We start from the raw sequence: 17408 nt of genomic DNA, 5'->3' as shown, positions 1-17408 counted from the left end.
ACACTATTACATTGGTCAAAATGGGAAAACATCTGGATGAGAGTTTAAATCGTGAGAGCTGTTTTAGTCTGAAAAACATGCGAGTTTGCATATTCTTGAACTCTATTACATTGGCCGATTTTAAAAAACTGTACCATTTTCTAAACGCTCACTCTATTACATTTGGCCCCAGGTTTTAATGAGGATATTCCACCCAAAGCTGAATTATTCTTTAGTTACTTACAGGCAAAATTTTAACGTTTTTGTATGTCCCAAAAGTCAGGGCAGGAATGGAACAATTTTCTATCTGTATACTCCGGCTACATGCGAATTCCTGGCTCTCCAAAAAACCTATTAATAAGACGACGAAAGATGGAAAGCAACCAAATGCAGTGCACAATCCAAGCAGATCATGTGACCGCTATAAGAGCACTGCTACCTGATGTAATGTAGAATACTATTCAAACACTCAATGCTTCAATAAAGAAAACAATTTGTTAAAAAAAAAAAAACATTCAGAATAATGTAGTGCGTGATGAGAAAAAAATAATTTATTTACTAAGTAATTTAAAGGTTAAACCAATTGTTTACTGTTTTATACATTTATATAAGTGCTTACAGTGCTCTTGAAAATAAAAAAATATTCTTACATTATAAATAACAGATCTCTATAGAATCAACATCCTGTAGTGAACTGTTTGATCTGTAACTATTTAAGCACTTTATCATAAAAGAACGACTTCCAAATAAGAGCAATATCTATGAAAACATGTAGTGTGAAAACAAAGTTTACAATGACGCGAATGAAAATAAATGAACAAATAAACTTGTAAGTACTCCATCATACCAAATGACGTAAGCTTACCGACTGGGTTACTGTCTGTGCAAGCTCTTGTACCCAGAGGAGCAGGGAGCGTGAAGTAAGAGTCTGGAGTCAGGATCGGAGAACCATACTACAAACATGATCATTGATTAAAAACAGATAAATAATATGCATTCAAAAATAATGATAATTTAGTAATATGCAACAAAGGCACTAGAACTACTATTCCGAAATGTACATTTTAATAAGCAGGATGTGGTATACAGTTTGTACCAATTTTTTTTATATATATCATTTATATAATTTTTTTTAAAGAATAACAATCAGAATATTCCATATTTTGTATATTATGTAGTGGATTCATTTTGGGGCAATGTCCAATTTATACTGATTATCAGCATGGGAACAAGTGCAGTTATTAAATCATTAATTAATACATGCAGCATGAGGTCACCTGCTCACATTGCAGTTTATGTTTTCCTTTCAGAATGTCCCTACACCCAATATAGTCAGAAAGAGATCCACTCCTAGACAACAACAAATAAATGAAAGGTACCAATCATAGACTGGTGTTTCAACACATATAAGTAATAAATGGAGGCTAGTTATTTTAATGTTCTCTTAATTGTGACTGAGAAATTGTAATCTAATGCCGTTCTTATTTCTGTTAATCTTTACTTTTCATAGAAGTCTCCTGATAATGTTGTATTGAATGGAAAACATAATACTTTATGTCAGAAGGTAACACATTTTAAATTGAATAAAATGTTATTGTAAAAATAAAAATGTAAATGGTAAAATAGATTACATTAAACTTTTTGTGGTGAACGTTTTTTTAACTTGCAGGTGCTAGAATCAGCAGTCACTATTGGCACCAGTTTAGAATAGTCACCTCTATGATACGACAACAGTGCCACCTGGATTTTGCATAAACCTATCAAATATCATAAATAAAGTAGCTTAAGTTAATCCTATGGTCATTGTATTTGCAGTAATGAATATGTTGTAAATTATTAATTTATTTATTTTTTTAAGAAAAAGCTTATTAGGCGAGAACTATTTCTATGGATTTAGTTTCAGCATTAGTAGAGTCAGAAAAGTTTGAATTAAAATCAATACACAATAAAAGTACAAACAGAAAGTTTGGAGTGACATAAGCAGCCAGAATATGAGCACAATAGTGACAGGCGAGTAGTTTTTAGAATGTGAAAGATAGACATGGAAATAAAATTGTAACAGAATGCTCATTATATCATGCAATACACACAGTCAGGTGCATAAATATTGGGACATTGACAGAATTTTCATATTTTGGCCTCTATTCACCACCACAATGGTTTTGAAATGAAACAAATAAGATGTGCTTTAACTGCAGACTTTCAGTTTTAATTTGAGGGTAATTACATCCAAATCAGGTGAACAGTGTAGGAATTACAACGGTTTCTATATGTGCCTCCCACTTTTTAAGGGGCCAAAAGTAATGGGACAAACTAAACAATCCTAACGGTGGGTACACACTACACGATATGCTCCCTGAGCGATATCGTGTAGTGTTGTCCCCGACAGGCTGTGCTCAATGTCGTTCATGACATTGAGCACAGCCGCTGAACGATATCATTAACGATATCGTTCAGCGCCGGGCTCTCTCCCCCATTCCCTAACATGCAGCAACCTGACGAGATCGTCAGGTTGGCCTGCATGTCAGCCCGATGAACAATAATGACGAGTGACCTGCGGGAACGCGCGTCGTCGTTATCGTTCATCTTTTTGGGGTTAAAAATGGACGATAAAGTGGACGACTGAACGATAACGATATCGTTATCGTTCAGTCGTCCACTTTATCGCCCAGTGTGTACGCACCATAAATCTAACTTTCACTTTTTAATACTTTGTTGCAAATCCTTTGCAGGCAATTACAGCCTGAAGTCTGGAACGCATAGACATCACCAGATGCTGGGTTTCATCCCTGGTGATGCTCTGCCAGGGCTCTACTGCAAATGTCTTCAGTTCCTGCTGTTCTTGGGGCATTTTCCCTTCAGTTTTGTCTTCATCAAGTGCAATGCATGCTCAATCGGATTCAGGTCAGGGGATTGACTTGGCCGTTGCATAACATTACACTTTTTAGCCTTAAAAAACTCTTTGGTTGCTTTTGCAGTATGCTTCGGGTCATTGTCCATTTGCACTGTGAAGCGCCATCCAATGAGTTCTGAAGCATTTGACTGAATATGAGCATATAATATTGCCCGAAACACTTCAAAATTCATTCTGCTGCTTTTGTCAGCAGTCACATTATCAATAAATACAAGGGAACCAGTTCCATTGGCAGCCATACATGCCCACGCAATGACACTACCACCACCATGCTTCACTGATGAGGTGGTATGTTTTGGATCATGAGCAGTTCCTTTTCTTCTCCATTCTCTTCTCTTCCCATCACTCTGGTACAAGTTGATCTTTGTCTCATCTGTCCATAGGATGTTGCTCCAAAACTGTATTGGCTTTTTTAGATGTTGTTTGGCAAACTCTAATCTGGTCTTCCTGTTTTTGTGGCTCATCAATGGTTTACATCTTGTGGTGAACCCTCTATATTCACTCTTGTGAAGTCTTCTCTTGATTGTTGCCTTTGACACATATAAACCTACCTCCTGGAGAGTGTTCTTGATTTGGCCAACTGTTGTGAAAGGGGTTTTTCTTCACCAGGGAAATAATTCTTCTGTCATCCACCACAGTTGTTTTCCTTGGTCTTCCGAGTCTTTTGGTGTTGCTGAGCTCTCCAGTGTGTTCTTTCTTTTTAAGAATGTTCCAAACAGTTGATTTGGCCACACCTAATGTTTTTGCTATCTCTCTGAAGGGTTTGTTTTGATTTTTCAGCCTAATGATGGCTTGCTTCACTGATAGTGACAGCTCTTTGGATCTCATATTGAGAGTCGACAACAACTGATTCCAAATGCAAATGTCACACCTAGAATCAACTCCAGACCATTTACCTGCTTAATTGATAATGGAATAACGAGGGAATAGCCCACGCCTGTCCATGAAATAGCATTTGAGTTGATAGTCCCATTACTTTTGGCCCCTTAAAAAGTGGGAGGCACATATAGAAACCGTTGTAATTCCTACACCGTTCACCCGATTTGGATGTATTTACCCTCAAATTAAATCTGAAAGTCTGCAGTTAAAGCACATCTTGTTTGTTTCATTTCAAAACCATTGTGGTGGTGAATAGAGGCCAAAATATGAAAATTCTGTCAATGTCCCAATATTTATGCACCTGACTGTATTTTGACATTTACTAAAAAGGTAAGAACCCATTTTTTTTTATCAATTATATTTATTTAAAATAATGTAGAGCATACAAAACATTTTTGGTGGCAATACAAAAATATAAGTTAAAAATATAATAATTAAATAAAATCTAAAAATATGTAAAATAAAAAAATAAAATAATTAACAACACAATGGCAAAGTGAAGTGCAAAAGAAGTAAATATGTCCAAACTCCAAGGGGTGTTAACTATAAAATATTGTCTAGGCTAGACTTTTGGACTTGGTGATCTACTTTTAAAACTTAAAACCTTTCGTGATCTACCGAGCCAAAAATGGGGGCGTGGTATGCAAAAAAAGGGGGCAAGGAACGTGGGGGTCTGTCCTGGCACAATCACACATAATATCCCCAATTCATATTACTCCACACAACAGCACAATCTTATTCACATTACACCACATAGTAGTGTCCCTTATTCACGTTACGAGTACGACACACAGTAGTGCCCCTTATACAATGCCCCCAGTAGTAGTGCCCATTATGCAGTTCCCCTGTAGTTGTGCCACTTATGCAATGCCCCTGTAGTTGTGAACATTATGCAATGCCCCCAGTAGTGCCCCTTATACAGTGCCATTTATGCAGTGCCCGCATTGAGCCCTTTATGCAGTGCCCCCATTGAGCCCTTTATAAAGTGCCCCCCATTGTGCCCTTTATGAAGTGCCCTTAATGCAGTGCCCCCCCATTGAGCCCTTTATGCGGTGCCTCCCCGTTGAGCCCTTTATGCAGTCACCCCAGTAATGCCCCTAACGCTGTTCTCCCAAGCAATGGTGCCCCCTCCCCTGTGCATTACTTATCTGGCCAGCACTCCCGCGTAGTCATCCGCTGCCTGCCGCTGGCTGGATCCAATTAGATCCAGCAGGCGCGCAGGCTCTTCACATCGCGGGAGACGTGGGTGACGTCATGACGTCACCCACGCTCCCGCGCAATGAATAACTGGAAACATAGGCCTCTTAAGCGATCAGAGGCTTCTTTAGTCTCTGATCACTTCAGAGACCAACATTCCCAAAAACTGCAGCAGGTTGGTCGCGATCTACAGGTGGGAGCTCCGCGATCTACCGGTAGATCGCGATTGACCTTTTGGCCAGCCCTGGTCTAGGCCATATATTGTAGAATACCAAAAAGACGACTACCAAATTTCAATGGGGACTTATGCTTAGTGTACATGAACTTCTTGTGGTATACAGCAGAATTGACCAATCCTATCCAGGATGAGAGAGTGGGGTCATCCAGGTTCTAGCAATACACACCTTAGCCAGGGTAAGAAGCCCAACCATCCCCCTCACTCCCCCTAACCCTCCTCCAATGATGCCTACCGTAACCTCCCCCCAGTGGTGCCTAACTCAACCCCCCCCCCACCTCCTCGCAGCCTAACCCTAACCCACCCTGGGAGGCCACTAAACTTAACCCCCCCATCCCCGGCCTAACCAGCATACTTACCATCGGGATGCCAACATCAGTATCTTGATCTCATCGGGATGGCGGCGACATTCTGAAGGGAATTAGGATTTTGGAGTCTGTATATTGACGTTCAGCATCCCGTCCGCCAGCATCCTGACTGCCTCCCATATTTAGTCTATTATCTCATGCCCTATTCACTTCCTAATTAAGGGTACAATCCTACAGCAGAATCAAAAAATATCTAAGGCTGCATAATTATGGATTACAGAAAAAAAAGGGATTTGCCCCCCAGCACACTGTAACAAAATCAAAAATACTTAAATCCTACATGATAATAGAGATTCAGAGGTATTGGTTACATACATTTGCAAATATATGAATAAGCGCCAGGAAAATCGTCAAGGTTCTTCTATACTGGCCCTTTACAAGCACCTGTGGTATGTCATTAAGCTGATTTGAGCAACTACCATATTTTTTGTTTGTAATTATGGATTACACAGGTCTGCAAAATTTAAGGTATTGAAAGCTTTTTTAATAATACTTTTATATTCTTAAATATAGTCCTGTGTACATCAAGAAATAGTATATTAAAAAAAATTACCACATCACATTTACCTATAAGGGGGTTACATATATTTTTAAGAAAAACAAGAAGTTTAATTGTTTTTGACATATTTATTGTGAAATATGAAGAAGTGTAGATTATATCACAGTATCTTAATTACATAATAAAATAACATTAAAATCAAATAATAGAAACAAAACCATAATTATTGAAAAAATCATTAATATCTTGTTTTTTTTGTCCTCAAATTTAATTTTCTCACTTTTCGCTTAGAAGCTTTTTCTGTGTCGTCTCTGTGTATCATCCAGCAGTAGTTAGCCATCATGCTGACGTCCCAAGGACCCTGGTAGCTTCTTTCTACATCTTTAACGTCTTGGTGGAACCGTTCACCCTGTTCTTCACTGTAGTCTCCAAGATTATTCAGGAAATGCTCAATATGGGAATTCAAAAAAATTTACCTTTAAACTCATATTGCAGCCAAGGTTTCTGTAACTATTAAGCATTTCCCTGACAATTTCTTTGTAGTTTGGATCCTTGACATTGCCAAAAAATTTTGAAATCACTTGTTTGAACGAAGTCCACGCCGAAAGTTGCACAATATTCATTACACGCCCGAAATGTTCATCTTTTATTAACTTTCTAATGTCAGGGCCTGTAAAAATACCTTCCTTCAGTTTAGTTTATGATGGCTACTTGAGTAGCATCAATTAGTGTGTATACTGTATTGTACGAGTGGTGTGTACTGTATATGTAGTGTGTGTGTACTGTGCGTGTGTATGTGGTGGTAGGCAGTGGTTAAAATGAGCCAGCACAGGGCAAAACTGTGTTGCATCTGTTGTCTTTGGTTCCACCTTCGCCAGCTCACCTTGTAGTTGTAATTGTTGTGTGTGTGTTATATTCCATTAGACAGTATGGAGTTTAGGCCCTTTGTATATTTCAGCTCCAGGCACATGTGGACCTTAATCTGGCAATGGGAGGGGGGAATTTTATGATGAGAACTGAATTGCAACGTTCTATACTACCGACTGAATTCATTTAAGACAATGTTTTATAATAAATGTAGGCAGAATACATTTATTACTTTAAAGAATATGAAAAAACTGACATTCATAAATCCACGTTTTGCAGAAAAACGTGATGTGATATGCAAAATCGGGAGTCATTTTCGTGTTCAGAAGCCAAAAATCTATAAGTATCACATAAATTAGTTAAAAAAAGCTTTTTCATCACACACCTGTGTAATTAATATACACAACAACATACAGGAGATTATAAGATAGTTTCTAAAAATTATGCCTGGTCTGAAAAAGGCAGTTCTCTTCTCTTGGAGAGATAAGAGGGTGTTTATACAGATCAGCGTGCGCCTACTGGAAACATACAAAGTAAAGTTGTTGTTCTAATGCACAGTATTTATATACACACCCAGAAAGAGGAACCAAACACTGTCTGATGCCACTGAACCAAAAAGTTACAATCAAACTAAGAGACACAAACACAATAATAGAAGAACGTGATTTCTCAGTTTCCTTTTTATTCAAGGGTTTATGCAAGGTCTTAGTCATTCCATGAACTGAATATAAAACTTTCTGAAAATTGGGTAGTTTGTGAGAACACACATGTTGTTAAGTCTATTATCTTTGTTGTGATACTGAATGTTTTTTTATCAATGTCCCCCCCCCCCTTAATCCTTTATCCCCTTACTTCCTTCTTGCCGCTCCCACCCCCCTCAAATTTTGACTCATTGTATCAGTATACGGAAATTAAGTACTGTTTTGTTCAGGAATTATTATACCACTGTAGGTATACAATACTCATTATCTGTTGTATACTCTTTTCATAATTCAATAAATATATTTTGAAAATAAATAAAATAATAATAGAAGCACTACGATCAGATCCACAACAGTGTTATTGTAGTTTCTACTCTATAGCACCTTTGCACTTTTGTGACGTTAAGACCCAAATGAATGACATTCTGTCAATTCTGACACTTATTGTGTTTACAGGACAAAAGAACATAAAATGAAATTGCACTGAATTTCTCTTTGCTGTCGTATTCGAAGTGAAGTTTTCAGCCAATTCTCCTTTACCAGAATCACAATATGTGCACGATGAGGACAGGGGCCTTCTAAGACATGAGGAAATGTTCGGACCTCATCCAACAGAGAAATATGGCACATATACACACGTTATTTTTCTGGCTATTTATTTTGCCACCAATTAAGACAGTACAATGGATGCACATATTGTACCCATTATAGATGCCCCACTGAATCAGGCTTCATTCTACAAATGAAAAGTTATCTAGTTGATAAGAAACATTCAGGAAATTCTAGAAGCCTCTGTAATTTTAATGAGCTAGAGAAGTGATAATTCCCACGGAGATATGTAGAATATCAATGTCCAACTATATAGTATTGAATGTTGAGCCCCTGTTTGTCTACTTAAAGGGCAAACTTCAGTCCTGGCGCCGGCTCCCTCTTACCGTTACTGGTAGAATTAACTTAATCAAGATGGTGGTGCAGCCAAAATTTGTGTACATTTTGCAACATTCTCCTGTTTTTATTACAGATACATTGTTTAGGCGTTTGAATAGTCTTCTTTCTTCATTGGTCTGGGTGAATCGTCAATTGGCAGCTCTGACCCGATCTAGGTCTGGGGGAGGTTTGGCTCTTCCAAATTTAAAATTTTATTATGCACATATACGGTTATGGCTTCAAGATGACTCCCTTAATGCCCTGCACGTTTTGTTGGTTTCTCAGATTTTCCCTAACTTTACACCATTGCAGGCCTTGCTTGCTGGTAGAATTATACAGAAAGGCCCTCCCCTGTTGATGCAAGCTATTAAGATATTAAGATATGGAAATTGGTATCTAGTATTCTACAGTTTACGGGATTAGATCGAGACACTTCTCTACATAGTTATATATTACCTGAACTGGCCTCTTTACAGCTTGAGGTGACATGGGGTTCTAACGGTGTAACTACATTGGGTCATTTATATGACACTTCAATTCTTAAATCTTTTGCGCAACTCCAAGAAGCTCATCATCTCCCTCAATCATATTTCTATAGATATTTACAATTACGGCATGCTCTCTCGGCTCAATTTTCAGATGGCCCTCCTCTAATTCAAATATCCCACATATATTGTGATAGGATCACTGGTAAAGTGGTCTGTGGCAGGTACATTTGTCCCAGATTCCTGTCTTGTGTGTTTTAAACCCCCAGGAGAAAGTCTGCAGTGTAGCCGGTTTGGGACCTGGGGGTTGTGGGTGAGAGGAGAGGGAGGGCTCCACCCACGGCCACTCCAGGTTTTGGGCCTTGCAGCCTGGTAACAGGCTTGCTAGGGTTTCCACCTGAGAGTGGCCAATATAAGCCAAGTGTGTTTAGGGCTGAGTGTCTCACCTGGGAGAGCAGACAGGGAGTTTGCTCAGAGACACTGGAAAAACCTTTCTGTAAGTGCTGTGCCTTTGTTGCTGGTGAGGGCATTAGGCCCTGCCAGGTTCTTGTAGTGAGGGAACCACCTGTAAAGTTAGAGCCCAGCCAGGGCTAGGATTTATGTTTATGGTTTCTTTTTGATGTTTCTGTTTTGAACAATAAAGACTGTCGCCGACCAGCTTGTACTCAAATCCAGACTGGCGTACTGTTTCCCAGCTGCTGTGTGTGTAAGGAAGGAGTCCTCAACCCAGGAGAGGGACCCCTAATCTGACTGTGTCACAATATGGTGGAGAATGCAGACACCCACACACACTGAAGTTGCAGCGAGAGGAAAACTTTCCGTTTAAAAATTAAAGGGACAGACACCCAATTTGTGAGTGTGGAAATAACGCTGTGTCCTTGGAGTCCCACAGAGGAGGCGTCAGCCCATGCTCAGAGAGGCAAGGTTCAGCTTCCAACCTACACCCCAGGACAAAATGGAGGACATTATTAAGGCCTTGCTCCAAGCTACAGCAGCTCAGCAGGAATCTACCAGAGCTCAGCAGGAATCTACCAGGGCTCTGCAGGAATCCACCAGGGCTCTGCAGGAATCCACCAGGGCTCTGCAGGAATCCACCAGGGCTCTGCAGGAATCCACCAGGGCTCTGCAGGAATCCACCAGGGTGCAACTGTTGGCCTTGGAGACAGCCCAGGGGCAACAACAGGTTGCCATCGAGGAAACCCGCCAGGCCTTAGCGGAAAACAGCCAGGCCATAAAAGAGGTGGTACAGCACCTGGTCGCCCGGCCCAGAGATGTTAATACTGGTCCTCCCACCACCACTCACTACGTACGAGCCAGTCACTTCCTCCAAAAGATGGCTTCGGGCGATGATGTGGAGGCCTATCTCACCGCATTTGAAAGAACGGCCGAAAGGGAGAGTTGGCCCAAGGAGCAGTGGGCAAGTCTGGTGGCACCTTTTTTGTCTGGGGAGCCACAAAAGGCCTATTTCGACTTATGCCTGGCTGATGCCAAGGACTATAAAAAACTAAAACAGGAGATCCTAACTCGCTTGGGAGTCACCACCTTTGTTCGTGCCCAACGGGTCCACCGCTGGGAGTTCCATATGGACAAGCCTCCACGTTCACAGATGCATGACATCGTCCTTCTGTCCTCAAAATGGCTACAGCCCGAGACGCTGACGGGACCACAGATCGTGGAAAGGGTCGTGATGGACCGGTACCTGCGATCGTTACCTGCGACTCTGCGCAAGTGGCTGAGCCATGCAGACCCTAAGTCCGCGGACCAGTTGGTCGAGCTGGTGGAGAGGTACGTGGCGGCTGAGGAGCTAATGAGTATGCCCCACCGAGCCCCGATGGCGCACCGGCGAACTCCCACAGACACTGGTAAGACTGTTCCAGGGGAGAAGGGTGCTGGGCGGTGGAATGTACCTAAGACTGAGGGTGTAGAACCTGGAGACAGGCCTGCCAGGCCAGGAAGGTTCTTGCCCCATAAACGACTAGACATTAATATGACTCAGTGTTTCCGATGTGGTGGCTTCGGCCATATTGCCGCTAATTGTTCACTTACAACTGAACCTATGCAATGTGATACTGCTCATGTCTACCGCAGGGAGTCTTTCTTTGCACAGACAGCCTGTACGGCTGATCGGCAGGCTGAGACTGATAAGCACATGTGTGTACTCACTGTAGGTGGCAACCGAGTAGAGGCACTGTTAGACTCTGGTAGCTTGGTGACACTTATGAAAGCTGAGCTGGTGAACCCCTTGAGGCATAAGGGGAAAACTGTTGGTGTGACCTGCATACATGGGGATACTCGATATTATGTTACTGCCGAGGTGAACATCGAGACACCATGTGGCTCTGCTATAGTTTCTGTGGGTTTGGTGCATGGTCTGATGTACGATGCAATATTGGGGAGAGACTTTGCTCACTTCTGGAAGTTGTGGGAAAGCCGTTTTGTTCCAGAAGTGAACAACCCCGATCCATTTGAGAAGGTTGTCGATGTAGTGGAGGAGGGAGTTTCTTCTGAGTCAGAGTTATTCCCTTTTTCTACTATGATTGGCGAACTAGAGAATGCGGAGCGTGACGGTGGCCCGCCAACTGATGTGCCTCCCATTGAGGTGGGAAGTGTTGTTGGGCCAGTTGATCGTTTGCCTGATTTAGAGGTCAGAAGAGAGGTCTTTGCCGTGGAGCAGTTGAATGACCCTACTTTGGTAAAAGCCAGGGAGAATGTAAAAGTAGTTGATGGTAAACCCGTAGACCCAGATAGTCCTTTGTCCTATCCCCACATGGTAATGTGTCAGGATTTGTTATATCAGGTGACTAAGAAGGGGGAAGATGTTGTGGAACAACTAATAGTTCCCAAAGCCTACAGAAGAACAGTGTTGGATCTGGCCCATGGTCATATAACGGCAGACCATCTAGGGGTAGAGAAAACCACTGAGCGAATAATGCAGAGGTTTTTCTGGCCTGGGCTCCATAAAGAGGTATCTGACTTTTGCGCATCTTGCCCTGAGTGCAAGTATCATGCTCCCAGACAACATTTTAAGGGTCCACTAGTTCCATTGCCTATTATAGAGGTGCCGTTTGAAAGAATAGCGATGGATTTGGTTGGACCCTTAATGAAGTCTGCCAGGGGACACCAGTATATTCTGGTCATAATGGATTACGCTACTAGGTACCCGGAAGCGATCCCATTGCGCAATATGTCAACCAAGACCATCGCCAGAGAGCAAGTTCATGTCTTTAGCAGGCTGGGTATACCTAAGGAGATACTAACCGACCAGGGTACACCGTTTATGTCAAAAGTCATGAAAGAGTTATACCGCCTGTTCAAAATCGAACAGTTAAGAACTTCGGTTTATCACCCCCAAACCGATGGGCTGGTCGAGAGGTTTAACAAGACGTTAAAACACATGCTTAGGAAAGTGGTTGACAAGGATGGTAGGGATTGGGATTACTTATTGCCGTATTTATTGTTGGCCATAAGAGAGGTTCCCCAGTCCTCCACCGGGTTTTCACCCTTCGACTTGTTGTATGGGAGACACCCAAGGGGGTTACTAGACATTGCCAAAGAGACATGGGAGGGGCAGTCTAGTCCTTACAAAACGGTGATTGAGCATGTTTCTCAAATGCAGGAGAGAATTGCTGCGGTAGTGCCGATAGTGAGAGAGCACCTGGAACAGGCTCAACAGGCACAGCAGAGGGTATACAACCGCAATGCTCGGTTACGCAGCTTTGCTCCTGGGGACAGAGTGTTAGTGTTGGTTCCCACTGTGGAAAATAAACTTTTGGCTAAATGGCATGGGCCCTTTGAAATCTTAGAAAGAGTGGGACAGGTCAATTACAAAGTTTACCAGCCGGGGAAATGAAAGCCAGAACAGATATACCATATAAATCTGTTAAAGCCCTGGAAAGATAGAACGGTACTGTCGGCCGTCCGAGCCCCTCCAGTAAATCCAGGGCCCTTAGTTCCCGAAGTGACAGTGGCGGCAACTCAACAAGAGGTCAAGGAGTTTCTGATCAGAAATAGGGTGCTGTTCTCTGACGTACCTGGGAAAACCTCGATCATTAAACACGACATAATCACTGACCCAGGGGTTAAAGTTAATCTAAAGCCCTATAGGTTACCAGAAGCACAAAGAGAATCGGTGTCGAAAGAAATTAAAAATATGCTAGAGTTAGGGGTTATTGAAGAATCACATAGTGAATGGTCAAGTCCCATTGTGTTGATTCCAAAGCCCGACGGGAGTGTGCATTTCTGCAATGACTTCCGAAAGTTGAACAGTGTTTCAAAATTCGATGCCTACCCAATGCCAAGAGTGGATGAACTGATTGAGAGACTAGGGACGGCAAGGTATTTAACCACTCTTGACCTAACCAAAGGGTATTGGCAAGTACCGTTAACCGAGAGCGCCAAACAAAGACAGCTTTTTCAGCGCCAGAGGGCTTGTTTCAGTACAAGATGTTGCCCTTCGGGCTACATGGGGCACCTGCTACCTTCCAAAGAAGGATGGACAGGATTCTAAGGCCCCATAGACGGTATGCGGCTGCTTATCTGGATGACGTGGTCATTCATAGTCCTGATTGGCAGTCTCACTTACCCAGGGTACAAGCAGTGTTGGACTCCATCTATAAGCCAGGTTTGACAGCCAACCCAAAAAAGTGTTGTCTAGGCATGGAGGAAGTAAAATATCTGGGATACACCATTGGCAGAGGCCTGATAAAGCCTCAGCTCAATAAGGTTGATGCCATACAAAACTGGCCACGGCCTCTGAATAAGAAGGAGGCGTTGGCCATAAAGTGGGCATTAGAGGCTCTCAGGTACTACTTGGTTGGAAGAAAGTTCAAATTGATCACTGATCATGCCCCTTTGAAGTGGATGTCCGAAAATAAGGATAGTAATGCGAGAATTACGAGATGGTTCTTGGCGTTACAAACTTTAAAATTTTCAGTGGAACACAGGCCAGGAAGCCAGCTGGCCAATGCTGACGCGTTGTCACGCGTTCATTGTTTGGGGGCTTCAGTTGTTCCGCCCCACAGGTCGAAACAAAGGGGGGGATATGTGATAGGATCACTGGTAAAGTGGTCTGTGGCAGGTACATTGGTCCCAGATTCCTGTCGTATGTGTTTTAAACCCCCAGGAGAAAGTCTGCAGTGTAGCAGGCTTGAGTCTCGGCTTTTTAAAAAGCCGGTTTGGGACCTGGGGGTTGTGGGTGAGAGGAGAGGGAGGGCTCCACCCACGGCCACTCCAGGTTTTGGGCCTTGCAGCCTGGTAACAGGCTTGTTAGGGTTTCCACCTGAGAGTGGCCAATATAAGCCTAGTGTGTTTAGGGCTGAGTGTCTCACCTGGGAGAGCAGACAGGGAGTTTGCTCAGAGACACTGGAAAAACCTTTCTGTAAGTGCTGTGACTTTGTTGCTGGTGAGGGCATTAGGCCATGCCAGGTTCTTGTAGTGAGGGAACCACCTGTAAAGTTAGAGCCCAGCCAGGGCTAGGATTTATGTTTATGGTTTCTTTTTGTTGTTTCTGTTTTGAACAATAAAGACTGTCGCCGACCAGCTTGTACTCGAATCCAGACTGGCGTACTGTTTCCCAGCTGCTGTGTGTGTAAGGAAGGAGTCCTCTACCCAGGAGAGGAACCCCTAATCTGACTGTGTCACAATATATTTATATTTTTTATTATATATTTTTTATTAGTTATTTTGTTTGGTTATTTGTTAATGTATTTCTATAAAACAATAAAAATTTACTCAATTTAAAAAAAGAATATCTATGTCCAGCTATGTCTATATATTTTCTAGATAGAGAGATCTATAGAAAGTGTCAAACAAGTTTAAGGTGAAAAGGTATGGCTATTTTCCTCCTTTTCTTCACCCCTCAACTACTGTAAGATATTACTCTAGAAAACAGGATTACCGTTTGGGCACAAATATAATATATTAACATGAAACAAGAAAAGCACCCAATGAGGTATTCCAAACCGTGCATATGCCACAAATGAAAACAAAACATACTAAAATGGAACTAGAGACACTGGTATAACATACAGCTGGAAAAAGTAAAAATAATAGCACAGCGCTGGGAAATGTAGATTTATATTGGAACAGTAGTTGCCGACAATCTTGGAGGAGGCAGCCATATAGTAGTTGACCCCTCCGGGAGTAGGCAGCCTGGTCAGCACAGCAGGGGGCGTGACACAAGTTTGGGGGTGGAGCAGGGGCATGACTGCGCAATCCCGACATCGCTGCTCCGCGTTCGCTACACAATGCCGAGAGGGGCCTGGGCTATGAAGATGAGATTCAGCACGAATCGCGCCATTGGCTCACCCCGGACTACCCTCTTGCATTGTATAAGTGGGCGGCTGTGGTTGATTTGGATGTCGGAGTGGGCCAAGAGACTTGCCCACTTTTCCAGATAGCCAAGAGCACCACCCATTTCGAGAGCCTCCGGCTCATTCTGTGAGAGTAGGCAAGTATGTTAATAGTACTTTTTTAGGGTAGAAATTAAAATGTAGACTTGCAGGTCAAACACAATTAGCAACATAAAAAAGGTACAATAAATCTTTTGTATACAGGAGGATATAAATAAAATTTTCCAAAAAGTCTGTCTCTCGTTGTATATAATGAGAGTTATGGTAAGAACTCACCTTTGTTAACTCTCTTTCTTCGAAGTCCATAAGGTCTACAGAGAGACCTTGGTGTGTAGGTGAAGGGAACCAATCCGGGCACCACGCAGTTAAAGCTTTCAGCTCCCAGGATGCATTGGGTTCACTCTCCCTATACCCCGCCCCCAAGCCAGAGGCACCTCAGTTGGTAAAAAGCCAAAGGCCGGAGGAGGATAAGAGAGACAGAACACTGGAACCCTCAAGAATCACACTCACAGACAAGGAGACGGGAAACTGGTGACCAGTACGGTAGCCCATATGAAGCCAGGTGCATCATGGAGGGTGCCCTGTGGACACTATGGACTTCAAAGAAAGAGTTAACAAAAGGTAAGTTCTTACCATAACTCATTTTCTTCTTCAGGGTCCATAGGCTCCACAGGGAGACCTTGGGGATATCCCAAAGCAGTCCTTTTAAGGGTGGGGATGCTCCTGCGCAGAGAGGTGAATCCGGTGCCCAAAGGAAGCATCCTGAGAGGCAAAGGTATTAAATGCATAGAACCTTAGAAAGGTCTGGACAGAAGACCACGTGACTGCCTTACAAAGCTGGGCAGCCGAGGCGCCACGGCGAGCTGCTCACGAAGGACCCACAGACCAAATAGAATGAGCCTTAACAGAAGTCGGAACAGGCAGGCCTGCCTGCGTATAAGCCTCTGAGATAGTCATACGAAGCCATCTAGCCAATGTTTGTTTATTGGCTGGCCATCCCTTCTTGTGAAATCCATAGAGCACAAACAAGGAATCTGATTTCCGAAGAGAACTGGTACGGTCCACATAAATCCTGAGGGTGTGGTCCACATCCAATGAGTCCTCACCTGCCGAGAGGTCCGTCTGATAGAAAGGCCAGTACTATAATTTCCTGATTAATATGGAAACTAGAAACAACCTTAGGAAGGAACTCAGGGCGAGTACGAAGCACCGCCCTGTCCTGGTGAAATATCAGAAAAGGAGGACGACAGGAGAGCACTCCCAATTCTGACACCCTCCTGGCAGATGCAATGGCCAGAAGAAAAAAAAGTGTCTTAGCTGTTAACCACTTAAGTTCCACTGAATCTAGTGGTTCAAATGGAGGACCCTGGAGGGCCCGAAGAACTACTGCCAAATCCCAAGGAGCCACTGGGGGGACAAAGGGAGGTGGTAAAGGCAAGTACCCTGAGACAACAGGTCCATACATTGAGGCAGCAGGATTGGAGTGTTGATTGAGAGACTCCGAAGATCTGAGTACCAATGATGTCTGGGCCAAGCTGGAGCCACCAGCAGGACAGTGCCTCCGTCCTGCTTGAACTTCCAAAGAACCCAAGGCAGCAGGGAGACTGGAGGAAATAGGTATGCAAACCGCAAGGTCCATTTTACTGACAGAGCATCCACCAAGCTTGCTTCTGCATCTCTTGTTTGAGACCCGTACACTGGTAACTTGTGATTGTGTCGGGAGGCCATGATGTCCACCTCTGGGAGTGTCACGACCAGGGTCTCTCGGCATGGTAGTCGACAGGTAATACCTGTGAGGACGCTATGGCGAGGGGCGTCTGGCAGTGGCGGTGGTGCCTGGCGAAGAGCATTGGCTGTGCGTGGTTCTGTGGGGGCATACTGTCACTCTGGTCTGGTTAGGCCTGGTGGTGCTTCCGTTCCGTTCTGGCATGGGTGCCGCCATCTTGCCTCCGGACATGTGACCTAGTTGCCCTATCCTGGTGTGTCACATGCTCCTCTCTGACCAGT

At 43.2% G+C, this 17408-nt stretch overlaps 1 protein-coding gene across 4 annotated transcripts in view; it reads right to left on the bottom strand.

Annotated features, from left to right (window-relative positions):
* TCTN1 (tectonic family member 1) overlaps positions 1–17408 on the bottom strand; it is a 66550-nt gene that overhangs the window by 21841 nt on the left and 27301 nt on the right. For all 4 annotated transcript variants that reach the window (XM_088449209.1, XM_088449208.1, XM_088449212.1 and 1 more), the window contains exons 5-6: positions 845–932; positions 224–330 (exon numbers count right to left, since the gene is read on the bottom strand). In XM_088449209.1, the coding sequence (XP_088305335.1) occupies positions 224–330; positions 845–932 (195 nt within the window). The remainder of the gene's footprint in view (positions 1–223; positions 331–844; positions 933–17408) is intronic.

This window comes from Taudactylus pleione, unplaced genomic scaffold, assembly GCF_031769625.1.
Source record: "Taudactylus pleione unplaced genomic scaffold, aTauple2 ptg000479l, whole genome shotgun sequence".
Classification (NCBI taxonomy): Eukaryota; Metazoa; Chordata; class Amphibia; order Anura; family Myobatrachidae; genus Taudactylus; species Taudactylus pleione.
This window is presented reverse-complemented; position numbering and strand designations above follow the sequence as displayed.